This window comes from Paramisgurnus dabryanus, chromosome 2 (genome assembly GCF_030506205.2).
Source record: "Paramisgurnus dabryanus chromosome 2, PD_genome_1.1, whole genome shotgun sequence".
In the NCBI taxonomy this organism is placed as follows: Eukaryota; Metazoa; Chordata; class Actinopteri; order Cypriniformes; family Cobitidae; genus Paramisgurnus; species Paramisgurnus dabryanus.
This window is the reverse complement of record NC_133338.1, coordinates 38,429,299-38,449,922: the sequence shown is the minus strand read 5'-3', so window position 1 is coordinate 38,449,922 and position 20,624 is coordinate 38,429,299. Positions and strand designations below refer to the sequence as shown.

At 36.5% G+C, this 20,624-nt stretch overlaps 1 protein-coding gene across 2 annotated transcripts; it reads left to right on the top strand.

Moving 5' to 3' along the window:
* Nucleotides 1-989: 989 nt before the first annotated feature.
* On the top strand, nt 990-17,454 carry dync1li2 (dynein, cytoplasmic 1, light intermediate chain 2). Of its 2 annotated transcripts, none has more exons than XM_065289293.1 (13): nt 990-1,135; nt 1,771-1,844; nt 2,021-2,137; nt 2,364-2,594; nt 7,692-7,858; nt 9,798-9,891; nt 9,978-10,113; nt 10,214-10,325; nt 10,424-10,483; nt 10,576-10,617; nt 10,856-10,973; nt 11,625-11,753; nt 14,189-17,454. In XM_065289293.1, the coding sequence occupies exons 1-13, from the start codon at nt 1,044-1,046 to the stop codon at nt 14,203-14,205; spliced, it is 1,389 nt and encodes a 462-aa protein (XP_065145365.1). In that variant the 5' UTR covers nt 990-1,043; the 3' UTR covers nt 14,206-17,454. The 2 variants fall into 2 exon arrangements, with proteins under 2 accessions (XP_065145365.1, XP_065145364.1); XM_065289292.1 differs by having other exon boundaries at nt 14,184-17,454.
* The last annotated feature ends 3,170 nt before the right edge of the window (nt 17,455-20,624 follow it).

Here is a 20,624-nt window from a genome sequence, read left to right as displayed (position 1 = left end):
CAAGTTCACTTTATAATGTTTGAATTAATTTTACTCTTTTTTTCATACCAAATCAACGTCAATAAATAATGAATGTTACAATTTATTTATTTTTACATTTTAACACGTTACTTAGGTTATATGACTTGTATCTAAATAGGCCTAAAGGATAATTGACAACCACCGTAGTCATGCGATACACCCTCCGGCAGATGTCAGCAGTGCACTCATTTGTGTCTTTGCTCCAGAAAATGTAACATTAATATTTTAGCAGTGACACATCTACCTTACCATCTTACTTGACGTAATATTTACACAACACATGTCTCTGTAAATAACATATACTTAAATTTGATTTCCAATACTGCAACCGTGCAACCTGTTAATTAAGAAAACCGTTGTCTTGAGTCAAATTCAGTTGAGGTTATCAGTTTCATTTTTTTTTTTTTTTTTTTTACATATAATCAGTTAAGTATCTTTTCTACCAGGAGTAAATCACAAAGCTGACCTCAGTTCAGCACACGAGTTTCATGCCGTGGCTTGACAGCAGCTCGCGCGGCAAAGTCAGAAATGACATCATTCAAGCCAACGCGGATTGTGCTGCCATTTTAAATGCCTGATCATAAATACAAACATAAATAAATTATACATTTATAATTTCATCTTATTTTTTGTGTTTTGCATATTACTTCAAATTACTAACATGGACATTGTTTATGAGATTTTAAATTGTGTATTTTCATCTCCTCCTCTGCCACTGTTGTAACACTGTTTTTCTAAGGAAGCGGTAGGCGGTTTATGACTTCTACTATGGTATAGTGTTTACTCATGAATATTAATTTCGTCAAACTTTGTTCGCAACGTTTATGGAAAATAACACACCTATTCTGTCACGTGTATACGTAATAGTCATAAGCTAGTCATTTACTGGTCAAACGGCACGTTACGTAATTAATAATCATGAGCAAATCCTTTCCCATAGTAAGATTAGTGGTTTGCCGAGCCGTTTGTGTGAGGTCCTCAGGCGTTGTATATGCGCCTCCTTTTGTGCTTCTCTACTCAAGATGGCTCCCGTTTTAGAGAAGCTACTGGGCGCTGTCGGGACGGGCGACACTATGGAAAACAGTAACGAGGATGACGATGGACAAAACCTCTGGTACGCTCGCACCCTTAAACAGTCGGAAAGTGAATTTGGTCTTGCAGGAATATTTGACAGTGTTATGTGCTGCTTTGTTAGCAGACGTATGCTGTCTAGTTCAGACACCGGTCCCGGATGAGCCAAAACATTTTATGTAGACTTACAAACTAATACTAGATAAGACTAAGGCGGCGATTTCCAACAAGCTAAAGGACATAGAGAGTGTTTAAAGCGTTAAGATGATACATGTGACAGTTTTTGTGCTTTTCCTGGTATTCCCATGGTCTCTGTTTGTTTGTGCAATGTGGGCTGTCATTTTTTTTTTAATCACCGGCTTTGCTTTAAAGGAGTTCAGCAGTGTTAAAAGTAATTGAACAGTCGTGTGCAACTTCAGAGTGTACAGTGTACATAGATGTAGCTTTGTTGTACGAGACTTGTCACGATGTCGAGATTTGATCTTTATCTCTAATGCAATTTAACGGTTGTAAACGACTTGTCTTTTTCTAGGTTGACAGCATCTAGTAGCAGACATCAACAGTCTGATACTTATCAAAACCAACTTTGCATCTGCTGACTACATTATTAAAGTCTTTATCTGCTGCTGTCATGAATGCAGTGATCTTTGGTCATTTGTTGTTCTGTCATTCATCCAGGTCTTCAATTATAAGCGAAGTTTCCACACGCTCCAGCACCAAATTGCCATCTGGGAAAAATATATTAGTTCTAGGTATGTCCCTTTTGCAAAATTTTACTTCACAATCTTAATTTACAGAGTGTCAAAATGTAGTAAGTTGTGACACATGCTCATATGTATTTTATGATTTGTAAAAAGTGCACAAACAAACTTTTGTTTTTGTGATATGTTGTAAAATATGAATAATTTATATAAATGATTTCTTTTAGGTGAGGATGGTTCAGGAAAAACATCACTCATGACGAAACTCCAAGGAGCTGAGCACAATAAAAAAGGCAGAGGTCTGGAATACTTGTACCTGAATGTCCAGGATGAAGACAGAGATGGTAAGCAGATGCTTTTATGCAAAGCTACTTATAGTGCATTACAAGGTATGCATGTTTTAAGCATGCATGTTCCTTGGGTTCAATCTCATGGCATTTTGTGATGCTAGTGGAACGCTCTACCACTGACCTAAACGGAGCACATGTTTGGGGAATTGCATTACTTACCACCATTATTTCATGAAGAAAAACATTGAATTCCTAAAAATTCTAAAATGGTCTCTTCCAGATTTGGCTCGCTGCAGTGTATGGATTCTTGATGGAGACTTGTACCATAAAGGCTTATTGAAGTTTGCAGTAACCACTGACTCGCTAAAAGACACTCTGGCAGTGTTTGTGGTGGACATGTCACGACCTTGGACCATCATGGAGTCATTGCAAAAGTGGGCGAGTGTGCTGCGCGAACATGTGGACAAACTGAAGATCCCACATGAGGAAATGAAAGAGATGGAGCAGAACAGTGAGTGTTGGGTTATTTTGATTTTAGGTTGTACAGGATGTTGCCATTCATAATTCATGACCATTTACTGGTAAAAATAAGCATATAGCTTTTTAGCTGTGTGATCAAGCAGAGGAATGTTGATTAGGTTAAACTTTATGAAGGCCAGTAGAAATATGGATGTTGATCATTTTTATTTTTAAATTGTGATATTTGTGGTTAGAATTGTCTGTTTTTTGTCTGGTATGGTTCGATGAATGCTTTGTTCTCAATATCTAATACTCTGAAGTTTGAAGATTTACTTCGTGTTTATTGTTAATGAAGCAGTTGAGTGGAGGTCTCTGCCAAAAACACAGTTTGTCTGATTTTTGTTGTATATGTGCTTTGGCTCATTTTTATTTGTAGTGGTGAATGGTGATGTTTCTTGTGTTTTCGAAATAACTTTTAATAGCATTTATGTATTTCATAAATTTTGGGGTGGTTTCCCGGACAGGGATTAGTTTAGTTTAATAAGGAAATATAACTAGTTTTAACAATCATGCCTTACTAAATCATTACTTGTGTGCATTTTGAGACAAACAAAGGGCACTGATGTATTTTAAGATAAGTCAGTGCAAGTTGTTTTCAGTTTGGACAGCTCTTACATTTATTTTAGTCTAATCACTGTCTGGGAAACCTCCCTGTTATGTATGAAATTTAAGATTTTATTAGATTTGTTCTGTTATTTAAGTTTCTGAGTCCTAATCCCATTTTTATTATAAGTTACAAGACCAGGACTGCCTGTAGTTATGTTGGTTTCATTGCACACTCTAGATACTCTTTATCCTCTGAATTTGCATGGCCTTTCAGTCAGATCCATGCTGTTTAAGCGAATATAAATTCTGTCATACCACTGTTGATTAAAACTTTGCTTAGAATATCCACGTTTTAAAAACATTTTGTTGTATAAAAGTACGATTTTGGACTATGGTACCCACCCAAAGGTACTAAATCTTTATATGAAAAGGTTATTATAATGAAACTTAGCTGCTGAATATTGGAGATGACTTAAAATGTTTTTGGGCAGGTGTCTATAATATGAAGTGGGAGGAGTGCTCAGACATGATGTGAGAGGTTATTTCTGTGGATCATGATTCATGATCATGAAAGGGGAAGTGGCGTTTGTATTTTATCTTGCATCTGAAATATCAAGCACAGTGCTGCTGTACTCATGTCGTGAAGGATCAAAAGCTGTCATCCAGATGTATTCACTTTCATCTAATAATAGCATTAATATTTTATAGCAGATGTTTTCTAAAAATGTTTCATATTGAAACATTTCATTCATTTGCTATGCTTGATTTTGCTCTACACTGAATCAGGTTGTTACATTAGGGTTAGGGTTATATAGATATAAAAATGGATTTAACTTTTACAAGTAATTACTTTGTAATGCAAACAGTTGCAAGTGGTTTGTTGTATGTAGTACAGGGCCCCAACTGAATGAGCCTACAAACCCCACTCTGCTTTGTCAAACAGACACGCCCAGAATCAGGGCCAGCACTTCCTTAAGTTAAATCAACTTAGGATGCACAAACCTCTCTCTCTCTTCTGTCTTGAGTCAATGATCTCATCATTGTAGTGGGAAAGAGCATTCAAGCTCTCTTACAAGGTGTTGCGTCATGGTCCGCTCCGACGGACATTCCTGACATTCAACTCTTTGCTGTGAACAGGATGGCCAGAATACTGAAGTAGGAACAAAACAGTTTAACAGAGCAGCTTTTCTCAAACCACAGCAAACCATCTTACAGCTCTTAGTCAGCTAACACACAGAGGGAGTGTGTATTTTAAAATGTGACCCTGCCTTTAAAAAAACAGCTAAAGTCATTTTCAGTGTTTTACTGTTTTCTACAATATGTAAAGAACATTCTGTGAAAATATCTTAAATATTGACTGAGTAAAGTCATGTCAAAGGTTTAAATTTATAGTGATTGGGATTTTAGCCTGAACGTTAATGCACTTAGTTGACACTTTCCTATGTTGTTTAATTCATTATTGTGGTCTCACACTTGCTAAGTTGAAGTGAAGAAGTGGCTGTTTTAAAAAGGTTTACATTACTTTTTATTAGTATTATTCTTTGTTCTATTGAACTTGACATTTTGAGTCCCCAATATGTTTTATACCTGCGATCCACATGTGACTCTCTCCACCCTTGTTTGATGAAGCTGGTCAAAGTCAACAATAGAAAGTCATTGTAAACTTTTTTACAGTTACTTGTTGTTGTCAGATTAAGTTTATTGTTTTGGACATGGGTCATTTCGATCAAATATATTGTTATTGATGGTTACAGGTTAAAATCTTTAAGAATCTTTTACCAAAATTATCTTTGCTAAACATCAGTGCCCGGTTGCATGAAACTCCTTAAGTGAGGGTTTCCCTGAGGGAGAAAAAATCCCTGAGGTAAGGGATTTATTTAAGAGCGTTGCAACAAAGGTCTTAACTGTCACCCTTACCTAAGTGTTGATAATAAGTATTTTACGATAGTCTCTGCCAAAACACGGCAGCGGAGAAGCAGTTGCTACGGTTACAAAATCTCACAGCGTAAACAAATCAACGCACGCAGCTCAACAGACGGCGAATTTGTGTACAATGAAACATCGCAAATAACAGACTGTAAAGTGCCGCATGCATGAATACTCAAAGTAATTCAAACTGGAAACACTTTATTTTGACGGACGATCAAACCGCCATTCTTCTGATAAATGCGCATCACTTTTCTCTAGGGATTATTTCGATTGTTAGAAATGCGCGTTTGTGCTTCATTTTCTTAAAAAAAAACCATGAAATCAGTCATCGCGTGTGACGTTAAGGGACCTGTTTTAGTCCCTTAAGTTTTTAAGGGAAAATGGGACTTAAGGACTTTGTAGCAACGCATAGCAGAACTTAAGGTAATACTTTAGCATTTAAGGGTAAATACTTATTGACAGCCTTAAGGTTCACTTAAGGGTTTTTCTTGCAACCCATTTTTTATTAAGGGTACCCTTAACCTTATATTTAAGGGATTTCTTAGCTTAAGGACTTACATGCAACCGGACACAGGCTGATAAAGAATGTAATGTAAAAAATGTTCAGTATTTGTCTTTAGCCTGAGTCTGAAAACTCGCGATAACAAAATGCAGTAGTCTGGAGACATGTGATATTATGAACACTTGCCTATTGACTTTTAATTAAGAAGAAATAATGAAAATCAAACAACGTTTTGCCTTCTAGTACAAATTCTCCATGTACTCTGTTATTGGTGACTTGATATAAACATATAAAGTCATGTAACAGATCATATCGCTTTGTCATATGTATTACCATAATTTCATTAAAAACACACAAAATACATACATGTATAGCGTTGGGAATAACTATGTTGGTTTCTGTTGAAAAGGTGTTTCTAAATGCAACAGGTAATATTGATCTCTGGCTTCTGTGAAAACCTGCATAACCTTCACAAGGAAGGGTGTGGATAATTGCATGTGATGCTTGAGAAATTAAATTGTCCTTGAGCATTTAGCATACGAGATAATGGCTCAAAATTCATTGTGCTGTTTTGCAGTATTCTGCAGCTGATGTACACGATCATAGATATCACAGACGCTCAAACGTGATGTTGAACCACAGAACATATTAATTTAGGAAACAATGCTATAATGATCATCTGGTGTCTGCAGTGAATCACCTGCACAACATCCACAAAATATAGCTAATACAGCTCCTAATGTAGCTATTAGGAGGAAGTTCCTTGATTTCCCGGCATGAAATTTGATGTTGGCTGCTGCCGACAAATTCTCTATGCTGGAAAAACCCTGTGAGAATTTTTTGGTATTCCAAAACCAGATTTTATTAAAACCAAGTTACAAAATGCTTTGGTGTCTCTGTATGATGTCATAGGGTGATACAACAAGACTCTGCCTCTGCACAAGATCAATGCCCACTTCTGCTTCACTCTTCCTCTTTATCCCCAACCACTTATTTGCACCTGTAGTATCCCAGTAAGCAAATACAGAGAAATTGAAATGGCGGCTAACTGTAGACCCAATGTAGTCCGGCTTTGAGTAACCCACTTCTACCCTAAATAACCTGAATTTGGTTACATGGTATTTTTGCCTAAATAACTTTGTGTATACTATTCCAACATGTAAGAAAAGTCAACAGGTGTTCAAGGTGTTTGCTTTAATTTGTTCTAATCATATACGTATTGTCTATTTTTGGGCTATGGTAGACGTCTATTAGACTTTCACTGACAGGCACAGACCAAATTTAGCCTTGTTTTAGCCAAAATTGCTTGCTGGGATGAGATGAGACACAACCAAAAGATTACTTAACTGACTTTGCTTCCAGGTAATATGAGGTCAGAGATGTGTTAGATGTAGAGTATATTATTCCAGCAGAACAGGAACTGTACTCTAAGTATGTTAAAGGAAGTTGTGAGCTCGCTTAGCTTTTTCTTGGTCATCTGGATCTGCATTCTAATGGTTCCTGAGGAACTCAACCCCCCTTCTTCCGTGCACCTCCTGAATCTAAACCCATCACACCAGCTACCCACATTCATTTATCACAAGTCACGACCATGCCCTGTTCATGCACTCCTGTGTGTCAGACTTTTGTTTGGTTGCTGTTCTCTTTACTTGTGTTCTGTAGTGCTTTGCAGGAGATGAGATGTTCAGACAATATTTCAAAAATCTGTTGTCACCACTGTTTATATCTATGCAACCTTTACAAATGCTCTTCTGCTTGAGCTGTCTAAAATATTGATTGAAGTTAACACTAAAAACATGGCTATAAAATGTCTTAAGTGTGTTTAGTATGGGAGCTGTTTTTATTTCCTAATGGCTTTGAGTTACCTAGATTTACCTAGACCGGTTTTATAGACTATGGTAATTTGAGATAAGTGATTATTTTACTAAGAAGCTTTGTCCACTAAAAGGAACCCTTTATGTAACAAAATGGATGTTAAATGTTCTTTATAGAACCACACAGCTCAAAAGAAAGGTTTAGGAACATTTATTTTTAAAGAGTGTCGCCTACCTATATTTAAATATTGTCATTGGCCTTGAAAAATAAATAAATGTTTGCTTTTATTTTCCGCAGTTGTAAGGGCCTTCCAGGAGTATGTAGAACCAGAGGATGCCACTTCAGGTTCCCCCCAGAGACGAGCCCCAGCCACTGCAGGAGAAGATGACAGTGTACTGCTACCCCTAGGAGACAACGTCCTCACACACAACTTGGGCATTCCAGTGCTAATAGTTTGCACAAAGGTATCTAAGAAAGAAATTGACATACACACAAAAACCTGACAGAAATTAACAACCTGTTCATTCTTAATCCAACGGGCAACTTAGAATGCTGGTGTTTGTCGAATCTTTGAGTAGTTTGAGTATGTTTGTGTGGATGTGTGTTTATATATCTCATGTTTTTATAAAAGGGAGAGTTTTTTTTATATTCTCTCTGTTGTTTTTAACCAGATGATAAAGCTCTCTTTATGACGTGTCAGTAGCCTGCAGGTTCAGAGCTGCAGACTCACCATGTCCCCCTCACATGCTCTCTGAGATCAGGACACACTCAATGATCTTTTCTATTGTTAGCCTGCCTCTAGCCCTGAGAACATTTAAAATTATGTAGTTTAGGGTTGAGAGGATAATGTTCAATGGTATTTGATGACTTTGCTTTTTTGGGATTGCAAACAATGCATTATCAGAATGCATTAGTACATATTTTTTATTTTGTTGATCATGTTGATTTTTTAAAGTTTTTTTCTATTGAGTGAAGTCAGTGCGGTTAAAAAATAAAATATTAAATTTTTCCACAGATCGCCGATTATTCAGAATGATTCCTATAGTTTGGTGGTTATTTTAAAGGAACACGCCCAGATTTTGGGAATTTGATTTGCACAACTCTGACCGAACTCTCTGATCCTCACCAGGGGCTTCTCGGGTGCTGTGAGCAAATCACTCCGCCCAAGTAGCAGTGATTCTCAAAATCTGGGCGTGTTCCTTTAACTTGCATTAACTAAATTCTCAAAATTAAAATTTTGAATGTTATGCATTCACATAATGAAAAATTATATTGAACATTAAACTAGTGATATTTCTTTACATTTTCTATACACAGAGCCCAAATTCATTGCATTTTCCTGTTCTCTTTTGATTGAGAGGATATATTGGCCATGGCTATCCATTGGCTGTTTTTAAACTAATATATATTGGTGCATCTCTAGTTAATGTAAAATGATTGTTTTATCATATTATCTAGAAAGACATGAGAATGTGTAATTGATGTCCAAATGTTCATTTTTAATATTTGAAAACGTATCTGTTGTTCTTTAAAATATGTGTGGTAAAAGCAGAAATGAGTTGGCATTTATGTTTGGTCAAGACTGGGGTATTTTTTGGTCACCGTGATTTCACCAAGTAAGATGTGATCCTGGATCAACATTTTAATCAAAGATACCCCAACCTACCCTTAACCCTAACCATTTTTAAACTCTCAAATTAGTGTGAAATAATAGTTTGAGGAGTATTTCTTAAAAGCCCCTAACCCAATCCTAAACCTAAATCTAACATACACACTAATCCTATCTGATTGTTTAATGAAAATGTTGATTCAGGACTAACAATGGTGTTGATCCAGGATCACATCCTACTTGGTGAAATCACGTTCACCTATTTGTTTTATGCAGCCTCGTGAATTTTTAAGCAGCCCGTATAGCACCTATCTGCCAAAACCATTATAGCTGGCAGTCAGCCACAACCTGAGTCATTCCTAAATATGACTGCTGTGAGGTCAAGCATGTTTGTGCTTGTCTCTGTATGATTTTATTGTTTTTTTTTCTTTTGATCTTTCGAAAACAAACAATATGACAGTTTGTTTAGGATTATTTAAGCAGAGATTACTGGTTAGTTTGTCCTAAAATTAATATTCTATCATTTTTCTGACCTCATTTAATTTTGAATGCACATGATTTTTTTTAAGTGGGTTTTTTTTTCTTTTTAGTGAAAGTGAATAGGCACTGCAGCTGTTATGCTCTCAAAATGACACACCATAAAATTGCAACTTTTTAAAACTAGATCACTTGTACTTGTGTTGTTATTTGCATGATGTGTTCCAATGTGCCATTTTTGGACTTACTGAATCTAAATCTGTAAGCAACTAAATGGAGCACAAAAAACTTTTCCCTGACTGACAATCTCTTTCCAGTGTGATGCTGTCAGTGTATTGGAGAAGGAGCATGACTACAGGGAAGAGCACTTTGACTTTATTCAGTCATACATCCGGCGGTTCTGCTTACATTGTATCCTACTAGCTCAGTTCCAACAAACATCACTGCTGTTTTTTGCTCTCTTTTATGTATAACACATCCTTAATCAGATCCCACAGATGGAGCCGGCTTGATTTACACGTCTGTCAAAGAAGAAAAAAACCTGGACCTCCTCTACAAATATATTGTGCACAAAATATATGACTTCCAGTTTGCCACGGCTGCCTTAGTGGTGGAAAAAGACTCTGTGTTCATGTAAGAGCTCCTACAAATCAAATATAACATTTTTATCATTACTTGAATAACTACAGATTTTCCACTGCCTCTTTCAAAACATTTTTATACCTATTCGCAGTCCGTCCGGATGGGACAACGAGAAAAAAATTGCCATCCTGCATGAAAACTTCACAGCGGTTAGACCTGAAGATCCCTTTGAGGACTTCATAACGAAACCTCCAGTCAGAAAGGTGAGAAAGAGTCAAGAATGAGAATTTCATCCTCATCCACTTATCTATTGTCCTGTTTAACTTGGTGTTGTTTTATTGTACCCTTTTTGTGTCTAAAGTTGGTGCATGACAAGGAAATCATTGCAGAAGATGAGCAGGTCTTTCTCATGAAGCAGCAGGTTTGTTTGAAGAAGGGGATGATGTATTTCATACTTTTGTTTCTGTATGTCGTTGAAAAATTTAATTTCTCATTTCTCTTGGCTTATTACAGTCATTGTTAGCCAAGCAGCCGGCCACACCAACAAGAGGAACAGTAAGTGTTATTTCATGAGCCACATACCTCACAGCTTTGAAAATTGTGTGTAACAATTACTTGCACATTTATGGTAGCTAATTTTACAAAAACCACTTTAACCCTCTTGCAGTTTTTATCATCATTAAAGTCAAACCTAAAAAATTATTTAAGATTAATTTTAAAGAATCACTCCGATAAATCTATTAAAGATTGTGTATTTCCTCACCCAGTTTTTTTTTGTGGTTGTTGTGAATAGGAGTCTCCTGCCCGGACTTCATCTGGTTCACCTCGGCCAACGGGCCGGACAGGCCCCACCAATGTGGCCAGTGTCTCACCCATGACTGCAGTGAAGAAACCAGACCCCAACATGAAAGGTAAAACACTACAACTTGCAAGATTGCATGCAACACTTGATCCAAAATCTGAAGACATTGTTTCCTATTCATCCAAGTGACACAAATCGTATACATGATGATTGTGTTGAGTGCAGCCAAGGGAAGGATTTGTGAGTCTAAATATGAGCACCTGTTTCTGTCTCTCTGTGTCTAACACATCTCATTTTTCTGGTTCCTTAATTTCTGTTTTCTGAAACACTGCCCTCTGGAGGGGACTGTTGTAATAATTCCCAAAACAATTGCTTCCTGCATGTTTTCGATAGTGTGTGCAAACTGACATTTTTTGCCATTAATGAGCTCAGTTGGACAACTTGCCTCACACCAGCAGAAATGGATATAGTTGCGTTACATGAACCTTTAATTGAATTCTTGAACTTTTGCACATTTTAGGGGTTATATCATTATATGTCATTTTTTTGTTAAATATATTAATCAGTTTGTTGGTATTTTAGTTGGTGCAGTGATGTCAAAGCATAACTAAAGCTCAGTATAATAATGGAAATTTAATTTTATGCATGATTGCTATTGAATGTCCCACTGGGTAAATTAATGTTGCTTGGGTCTCGTTGTTTATTTGAATTGCCTTTTATAGTCAGTTCAGGTCATTCTGTTTTATTTGTATATTTTTAGGAGCAGCAGCAAATGAGGGAGTGCTGGCCAACTTTTTCAACAGTCTGCTGAGTAAAAAAACAGGGGGACCAAACAGTCCTGGGACACCGGGGACAGGAACGGGGGTACAGGGTTCTGCCAAAAAAACAGGTAAATTCTTCCTTTTCCTGCCCCAACCCCTGGATAGGGTGAATCTCATGTTAACTACAAGAAATGTCTCAAAAATCGAAAGGGAAAATAAAAACGTTATTGAAATTATAAGGAAAGTGAAAGATGTATAATGTTTTTCACATTGCTGCAGTCTTATTACAGTATTAAGAGTACAGACTGGGGGGTTACAGTGATTTAGACATTTTCTTTGTGAGGTTCACCCAAACATCATGGGCTGTAATGTTCTTCTGTTATTTCTGGACAATGCTGTTGTTTGAAGTTTTACTCATAGTGCAAGAGAAAGCAGCCATGAAGAATGGGCTGAAAGCTTGTCAGAATGACAGCACCACACATGGTGATATGTGTCATATTTGTTTAATCATCCTATGATGATCATGTCATACCACTTACAGTTTGTCTTAATTTTCATGAAGCCCTAATATGTTAAACAGGAACATTTCATGACTTTTTCCATGTTTAAGTGCTATAACTGGGTCCCCAGTGCTTCTATAAACCTATAAAATCTGTAAAAGATCAACCCAGTAACTTAGTTTTGGTAAACCATTCTCTGCAATCATTTGAAAAAAAAAGGTCAGTGAAATCTGGCTCCCCTTGTGATGTCAGAAGGGGATAATACCTCCCCTTAATCTGCACTATCCAACCACAGCACTGCCATTTAGTGCAGAGATCAGCTCATTTGCGTTTAAAAGGACACACCCAAAAACAGCAAATTTCTGTTCACAACGTGTTGATTTTAACATGTTATAATACATTTTCTATTTGGTATTTTAAGCTAAAACTTCACATAAGTACTCTGGGGACATCAAAGTTTTATTTTACATTGTTAAAAAGTCTTGTGAAATGTTCCCTTTAATGCCTTGTGCTTGTTTTATTCTGTTATAGCCCTGGATTAAAAATGACACTGCTTGAATAAACATTAGGGATGCAAGAGTGAAATTGAGCTTTACCGTATTTTCCGGACTGTAAGCCGCACCGGAGTATAGGCCGCATCATTTAAAAATGCGTCATTAAAACAAAATAACATATATAAGTCGCAGTGGACTATACGTAGCGTTTATTTAGAAAATTATTTCACAAAATTTATCCAAGCCGAAGAACAGACATTTAGTTATTCAACTAACAACAGCGGACACAACAGCAGGCTGAATAGATGTCTGTACGTTAAGTTATGTTATCAGTTATTTAAATGATAAACCATAGCATACAGACCTTACCTGGAAGGTTGAATAGTCTTAAGTTAACAAGACAACTAACATGAAGTTCGCAGACTCTTCATTCCGCATCACTGAATCCATTGAATTACATTAATACAGGAGCAGCATATAGCGGACTCTTGCGGCTGTAGACCGTAATGATGTCTCTTGCCTCATAAATGTCAAAATTAATTCATACTGACTTACAAGGCATACCTGACTATAAGATGCAGCACCAGCCAAGTTATGAAAAATACGGTATATCTTTAAATTACCTTTTTACATAGACGGTAACAACTTAACGGCTATTGTGGAATAAACGTAACTTTCGGTAAACTTTCACAAAGAATCAACAAAAATAGAGTCCTTTTAGAGTAGTTTATTTCTGATAACAAGTAGATTACCTTAGTTCAAATCATAACTAAAGCGTATTGAAAACTACACTGAGCTAACATTACTGTGTAAAATGTGTATTATTTAATGTATACAATGTTTACTACAGATCGGCTGCCAAACCTTCCTTCACAGAGCAGTGATCATGTCTTTAGGAAACCAAAACTTTTTATTATTTTTGACAAGGTATTGCTTTTGTTCTATAGTTCAGTTTAGCCACTAGTTAGACCCAAAGCAGACCATTGAACAATTAAGTTCCATCCAGACACATAACCAAGAAAACGCACGTGTTTTCAGTGAAACGTCTATATCGAAACATATTAATTTGCTTAGTAAGTCAGAAACACAGATAACTAGCTAATATACAGGACTGCTCAGTAATATGTTACTAAAACCGCTGTAAAAAAAGTGCACATTTGCCCATCTGTGACTCTGTGCACGCGCAATGAACTCTGCACCCGTGCAGAGGTCTCTACTTGTAATAGCTGCTCCACACAGCCATTTGTGGAGTATTGTGTAATTTCAGATTTTATTACTCTTAAAATCTCTCCAATTCTTCTCATACATTCTGGTCTGTTGTCGAAGTTTTTTGGGTGGGAGAACACCAACATGTTATTGCTTCATTCCAAAGAACTGCATGCTTTTTATCTTTTCTCAATTGGTTTTGCATGTGTGCTGCCATACAGCATGCTGCTTTTGTAATTGCACCAGCATGTGGCACCCAACCACATCCACCGAACCGGTTCCCGCTTAACCGTCCCGTGTTATATTTATACATGAAACTACAGGAAATTACTCTCTTTATTTTGCTGTTTCTTCTAAGGGCAGAAGCCGGGTTTGACTGACGTCCAGGCAGAACTGGACCGAATGACTCGTAAACCTGACTCTATGGTAACAGCCAACACCCCAGCGACAGAGGACGAGGCATGAGCACGCCTACAACGTCCACTCTGGACATCAACATGTACCGACATAAAGGAGCAAAAAAATGCTATTCATGACCAAAACTCTCCCCCCAGCTTGTGTGTCTTTCAGCAAAATAGACAATGGTTTACCGAAAGTGTTGGGATTTTGTATGGATATATAGGCCCTGTTGTTATGGGGGAATGAAAGGTAGATATTTAAAAAAAAAAAAACAATGCAACTGCTTTTTGTTTCTTTATATATTCAGACCTGTTTGTTTGTTTATTTGTTTTGTGGTGAATAATTTTTGGTGAGGCATGGCAAGTCAGTAAATGGGTGCTCTCTCTTAATGCAGTCAGACCTCTGCATTGTGGGGCCTTGCTTAGCTTGGGGAATTTTAACCCTATCCAGTCCCTCCTCCCGGGCAAGCTCAGAAATGCTCTGCTGCATTGAATGACAGCAGTGGCTTTAAAAGTGCTGCAATCAGCTACAACGACTGCTTCAAAGCATAAATATACTGAAACAAACACTTGCAAAATAGTATATACTTGCAAAAAGTATATGGTATGTAAAAACAGTTACATTTATGCTGATGTATTTATAAAAAAAATGTAAGCAAATCAAGCTTTTATCTTCTCTGTGTTTTATCAGTGAGATGTTAAGCTTCTCTTAACAGTCAGCATCACTGATGTCACGACACTAATGACAATACCGATTGGCCTTCACATTTAAGGATGGCAGACCTCGCCACACAGCCTCATCGAATGATGTAAATATGTGCTAAATATTTGCAATACAAGCTTTGATTTGATTTTGTATAAAATTTAATTATTTTAACAATTTATGAAGAACTATTTCAGAAGAAACAAGCATTGAGTAACACGCTGAGCATTTTCTTTTGGCTTTGGTTGTTTTTTGGAGGAGAGGGGCAGGGCGGCATCTTTACTAAAATAACTCCCAAGTGCCTGGCACAGTATACTGTTTGTGTCATAGTGGAGGTCCTTGTCTCCAAAAGAGAAATTGCACTGCATCATCAACGGTCAATGGATTTTTTTTGTCCATCTTCATGTAATTTATTTGTTTTTCATTGGAAACGCATGTCTGTGGTAATTGCTTTTCAGAAAAAAATTCTATTTTGCTTACTTCAGTGGCCTATATATTGTTTGCCTTTTTTGTGCTTATTTTTTGCTATCATAGGGAGCTTGCCTTTTTTTGGAATTTCAAAATATCCATATACCAACATAATTATAATGTTGGTCGGACATTTTCTCCAACCCCCAAATAGAAATTGTCATTTAAACCACTAGCACCATTCTCATTTGGCCAAGTGATGACTGTATGTCATTCTAAATAAGTTGACAGTTCTTACAAATGAGATTTCAGTATGTTTACCAGTTGTTGTTTTTTTATGATGTAAGGACCATACAGCTATTAATGTAAAACATTCCCTGTTCTGCACAGTGTAGATATTCTGTAGGCAAATTCTGCCACGTACGTTTTGTGCCCTGCCTCGGTGCCCACTGGAAGTGACAACTTTGCCTTTAATGTAGCATTCACTGTTGTCACTCCACATGCTCTGTCTCTTTACTCAGGGTAGATCTGAGTCCATACCACAGCCTTGTTCATATTCACAGTGAGTTGCTTAATACATTTCTCAACATTTTCTTCCATTACTGATACTGTATCATTGAATTTTTAGTTTCAAACAAATCTTTTGCGTTTTGTTTTTGACTGAACATGTAACAAAATTAGCCGGTTTATGAGTTTTTGCAACTTGACCCGTGATTCAAAAGCTGATGTTATTCCTTAGGTTTCTTAACCTCGGTTTTGAGTAATTGTAAGCGGGGAAGCTAAAGTGGCTTTTAAATTCTCATTAAATTTTCAGATAAAAAAGGAAAACGGAAAGTATTGGAATCTGGAACCAAAGATGTAGAATCCACGTTATGTTTTTGTCGAGTAGCTGCCCGAAATTCCTCCCGGGGGGCCTCTCTTTCGGCTTGGCCTGGAGAAGCCATCATTCCAAAATGGATCCTTCTGCTTACTGTGGTGTTCTGTGACACAAGTCCTTGTCCTTTTTTAGGCTCTTCAAGGGAATACATCACAAGATGTGTAGAATTGTTTTGCATGTGCTTGTAGGAAAAGAAAAATCTTGTACTAAATTAGAGATATGGGTCTGGAATGGAATTAATTCCTAACGCTGTCTAATACTGCTTAACAGTTTCTATTTATGATGGGCAGGGCTAAAGCACTTGCTGATACTCAAGCACAACATTATGTCAGGACTATATACCGCTTGTTTTAGTGGTTATTCATCTATTCAGTGTAAGTGCTTCCTATGCTGCAATTATGGAAGCCTTGGAAGACATATAATGCTCCACCTGCTTTCGAAACCACTTAATATAATCTTAAATGCACTTAATTCATTGCATTCTTATTGCTGTGTGACTGAAATCTCACCGTCGAAATCCCACTGTCACATTCCTGTACACATAGCCAACCCAAGCCCATAACCCCCCTCCCCTCCCAAGAGACCCAGCATAGAGCTACAGATGATGCTGTTTTACTGAAAGTGTAAAACTGTTGTTCATTCACACTTGTAAATTTGTTAAAAGCTACATCTTGTTAGATTTTTTTCAACGGTTGTGTTTTATTGAACACAAATTTGATGGCAACTGATTTTAATTTTAGCTTGATGTAGACTAAATTTAAATGAACTAAGAAATTGAAAAACTAACTAGTTGCACCTGAGATGCCTGAAGTACTTGAAAAAGCTTCCTAATGTTTTCCCAAAGGCGAATACATGACACATGTTGATGTTTTAGGGGTGTCCACCAAAGGAAACGTATTCAGCTTCAATAATCCCCCCCTCAATTTGGGATGATTGCAGTTAAATAAGGAACAACACATTTTGTATGCATTGTATTCGGTCTAGCTGGATTATCCTTCCATTATGCACTTAACCCTGTACGTAAGAAAATGTTGAGAAAATGCTCTGACTTCCAAAATTTTCTATACAGGAACTTTCTATTTACACAAAGGACTGTTTTGTGGTGTACATTAAAATGAGTCTGATTGTAAGGCTTTAACCTGTTGCAGTATGCAACTATGTGGAATCTTGCTTTTTAATGCAAACAAAGAAAAGGAAATGTCTTTTTTTCAGTCCCGGCTTCAATAAAATCTAAATCCAAACAGCTGCTTGTGTCTGACATTTGTAAATGGTTAATGCACACATGGTATTAGTTTTGAAATTTTGTGTATATTTAACACCATTGTCAGTGTACTAATGTAATATTTTGTAACTCATCAAGTTTTAATTATTGGCACCAAACATTTAAAACATGATTTCAAGATGATGATGATGATGATGTCAGCTTTGTTGAATTGTTTTGTGGCTCTGGGAACCAAACCAGCAGAGGGCAGTGCTGTTTTCCCAATATCAAATAAATTCATATAAAAAACTAAAATGCAATGTTATGAATGAATGTGATGTATAATTGCTATTTAAATCCTGTTAAAAAAAATACATATATGCGATAAATGTACAACATTTAAAATCGTAACCAAATTTAAACCCCATCTGATGTATATTTATTCATTTTATAGTAGCATCATAACTGAAAAATAAATAACATTTTTATTTAACTAAACTACATGCCGTCAGGAATTAATCATTGCTTGATTATACTGCAAGTGTAGTGAACATGCTTGTGGCAGATTGTCATTTGTACTATCATAGTTTACATTTTTTGGTACAAATATCATGGTTAAACTATGTGTTGAGACTAGTAAATAATTTTTTGTAAGGGTGTACGTAAGCTTTTTGTGGCTTTACACAGCCAGTTAAGTTATACAAGTAGGTAACACAATCAAAACCTTCTTAATATCGTTAAAAACTGTTGACTCTTTCACGAAATAAAAATCACGTCAGAGATCCATAAAATTGAATACATTTACGATCACCTGGCTGCGTAGTCGTCGGACAAACACAGAGGCTGTATTTCAAATGCTGCTGAGATGCCTACGTAGGCATGTGGTATGGTCGACTTCATGCGGAGCTACCGAGATCGATCGGCGTAGACATCAAATTACCGCGAGAAAGCACCACTATGGCTAGCTCTCGCGGTATTGTGATGACATAGATCGATGGGTCTGCGCAGCGCCGCATAAATTTAAACACACCTATTGTTTTGGCCATTAAAGGGGCGTTGTGAGTTAGCTGACGCCAAAAACTATGAAGGTATATTTGGTGCAAAACAACTGCACACCTGTGACAGTGGAATTTGTATTTGTAGAGATTATCCACACATGTGTATCAGTAAATTTGAAGTCACAGATGAAGAGTTGCAAACTTGTAGATTTTTTTTCTTTCCCTCAAATACAACACAACAGTTACACATTCACAAATCCTTCAGTGCAGCTGCACAAATCCCATTTTACAAATCACAGATTAAGAAACTCACAAGCTCACGTTTTTTGCTACAATTGCTGCAGTAAATATGGTGCAAAACCTACTTGAACACCTGCATCAAAGTATGTGAAGTCACACACAAATTTTGTACATTCGCAAATCAGTTTGTGCATCTGTGCGATGAGAGTTGCATGTGTGTAAAAAAAAAATTTCACAAATATTTTTTTATTTTTGAAATATTTTCTAGCACAAACACAAGTACATAAATACAACTGCTTGAATCTGCTGCTACCAGTTTCAAACACTCTTTTTTGTGTGCTCTCTGTTTTGCACCAAATATCTCGAGATAAGTGGTGCGAAAGTGATTTGTATACCTGTAGGCTATGTTCAGCACTTCCCACCAGGTGGCGCCCGACACTCACTGAAGCAGAGTTTATTAATTACCACCAATGTTTCAGCAAGGTAAATCGCCTTTATCAAGGTATTATTTTCACCAAGTGGAGAACAATATAAATGGGAGTGCTAATTATACACAGATGAAGGTAATTACATACAATATTCCAATGATTCATTAGTAAACAAAATATAAGTTCCATAAATCTCAAACCATCAATATAAGTAGATTAAAAAATACAAGCAGCAAATACACACATAGGCCTACATATACCTAATAGGCTTTAATATACCTAAAAGGCCTCCTGTCTAAGTAAAAATTGGTCCAACTCACCTCACCTTCTAGATGAAAATACCCTCTCAATTCCTATATACAATAATGAAGTTATAGGATGATTAAGTTCAACAAAATGCAGTGCTAATGGAAGGTTCATATTTCTGCATATTATTGCACTCTGATGTTTCACGATGCGTGTTTTATACTCTCTATTTGTTTTCCTACATATGATTTTCAACAATGACAGTGTTAAAGTGGTTTCTGTTGGTATACATGGAGAAGAGAGGTCCGATCTAACTAATTTATCTCCTAGATTACATTCACCTATATTCAGTTAGCCTATGTTTACTTTACTGACACAACAATGTGCCCAGGATGGTAAAATAATTATTTCAATGTATTACTAATAAACAACACAAGTCTTGTGCATACTGACATGGTTTGACATCTATAGTTATTTGATTGTTTTTTTTCTGATGTGTTAGAAGTCATATATGTAGAGCAGAGAAATAAGACATTTTTTTCTAGGGTGCATGCCCTAGAAAAATACATATTGACCTTGGTATTTATAAAATCCTCTGTACGGCCCTGCTCATGACAATAAGAATCCACTCTCAATAGTGTATGACGAGCTGTAGGTTTTTTAATCGGATCCCTATGTAAAAAATTACAAGCTACCCACAAGTCTAAAAAGCTGATTTGATTTGGGTTAGCATCCAGGGTAAATGTTAAGAAATCAGAACAACTGTTTAGATAATAATAAAAACAATTTAGTTGTTCAGTTACCCGATTCAAAAAGACAGAAATAATCATCCAAATTAGTATATTAGAAGAAAAAGCATGTATCTTAGTTAAATGTAGGCCTATGTGTGTATTTGCTGCTTGTATTTTTTAATCTACTTATATTGATGGTTTGAGATTTATGGAACTTATATTTTGTTTACTAATGAATCATTGGAATATTGTATGTAATTACCTTCATCTGTGTATAATTAGCACTCCCATTTATATTGTTCTCCACTTGGTGAAAATAATACCTTGATAAAGGTGATTTACTTTGCTGAAACATTGCTGGTAATTAATAAACTCTGCTTCAGTGAGTGTCAGGCGCCACCTGGTGGGCAGTGCTGAGCACAGCCTACAGGTATACAAATTACTTTCGCACCATTTATCTCGAGATATTTGGTGCAAAACAGAGAGCACACGAAAAAGAGTGTTTGAAACTCGTAGCAGCAGATTCAAGCAGTTGTATTTTTGTACTTGTGTTTGTGCTAGAAAATATT

Excerpts from the sequence above, each read along its gene's own strand:
- dync1li2 (XM_065289292.1), top strand. The coding sequence starts at position 1,044 with ATGGCTCCCGTTTTAGAGAAGCTACTGGGCGCTGTCGGGACGGGCGAC. Across the intron at positions 1,845-2,020 it reads GAAAAATATATTAGTTCTAG|GTGAGGATGGTTCAGGAAAA; the intron begins GTATGTCCCTTT and ends GATTTCTTTTAG. Across the intron at positions 2,138-2,363 it reads CCAGGATGAAGACAGAGATG|ATTTGGCTCGCTGCAGTGTA; the intron begins GTAAGCAGATGC and ends GGTCTCTTCCAG.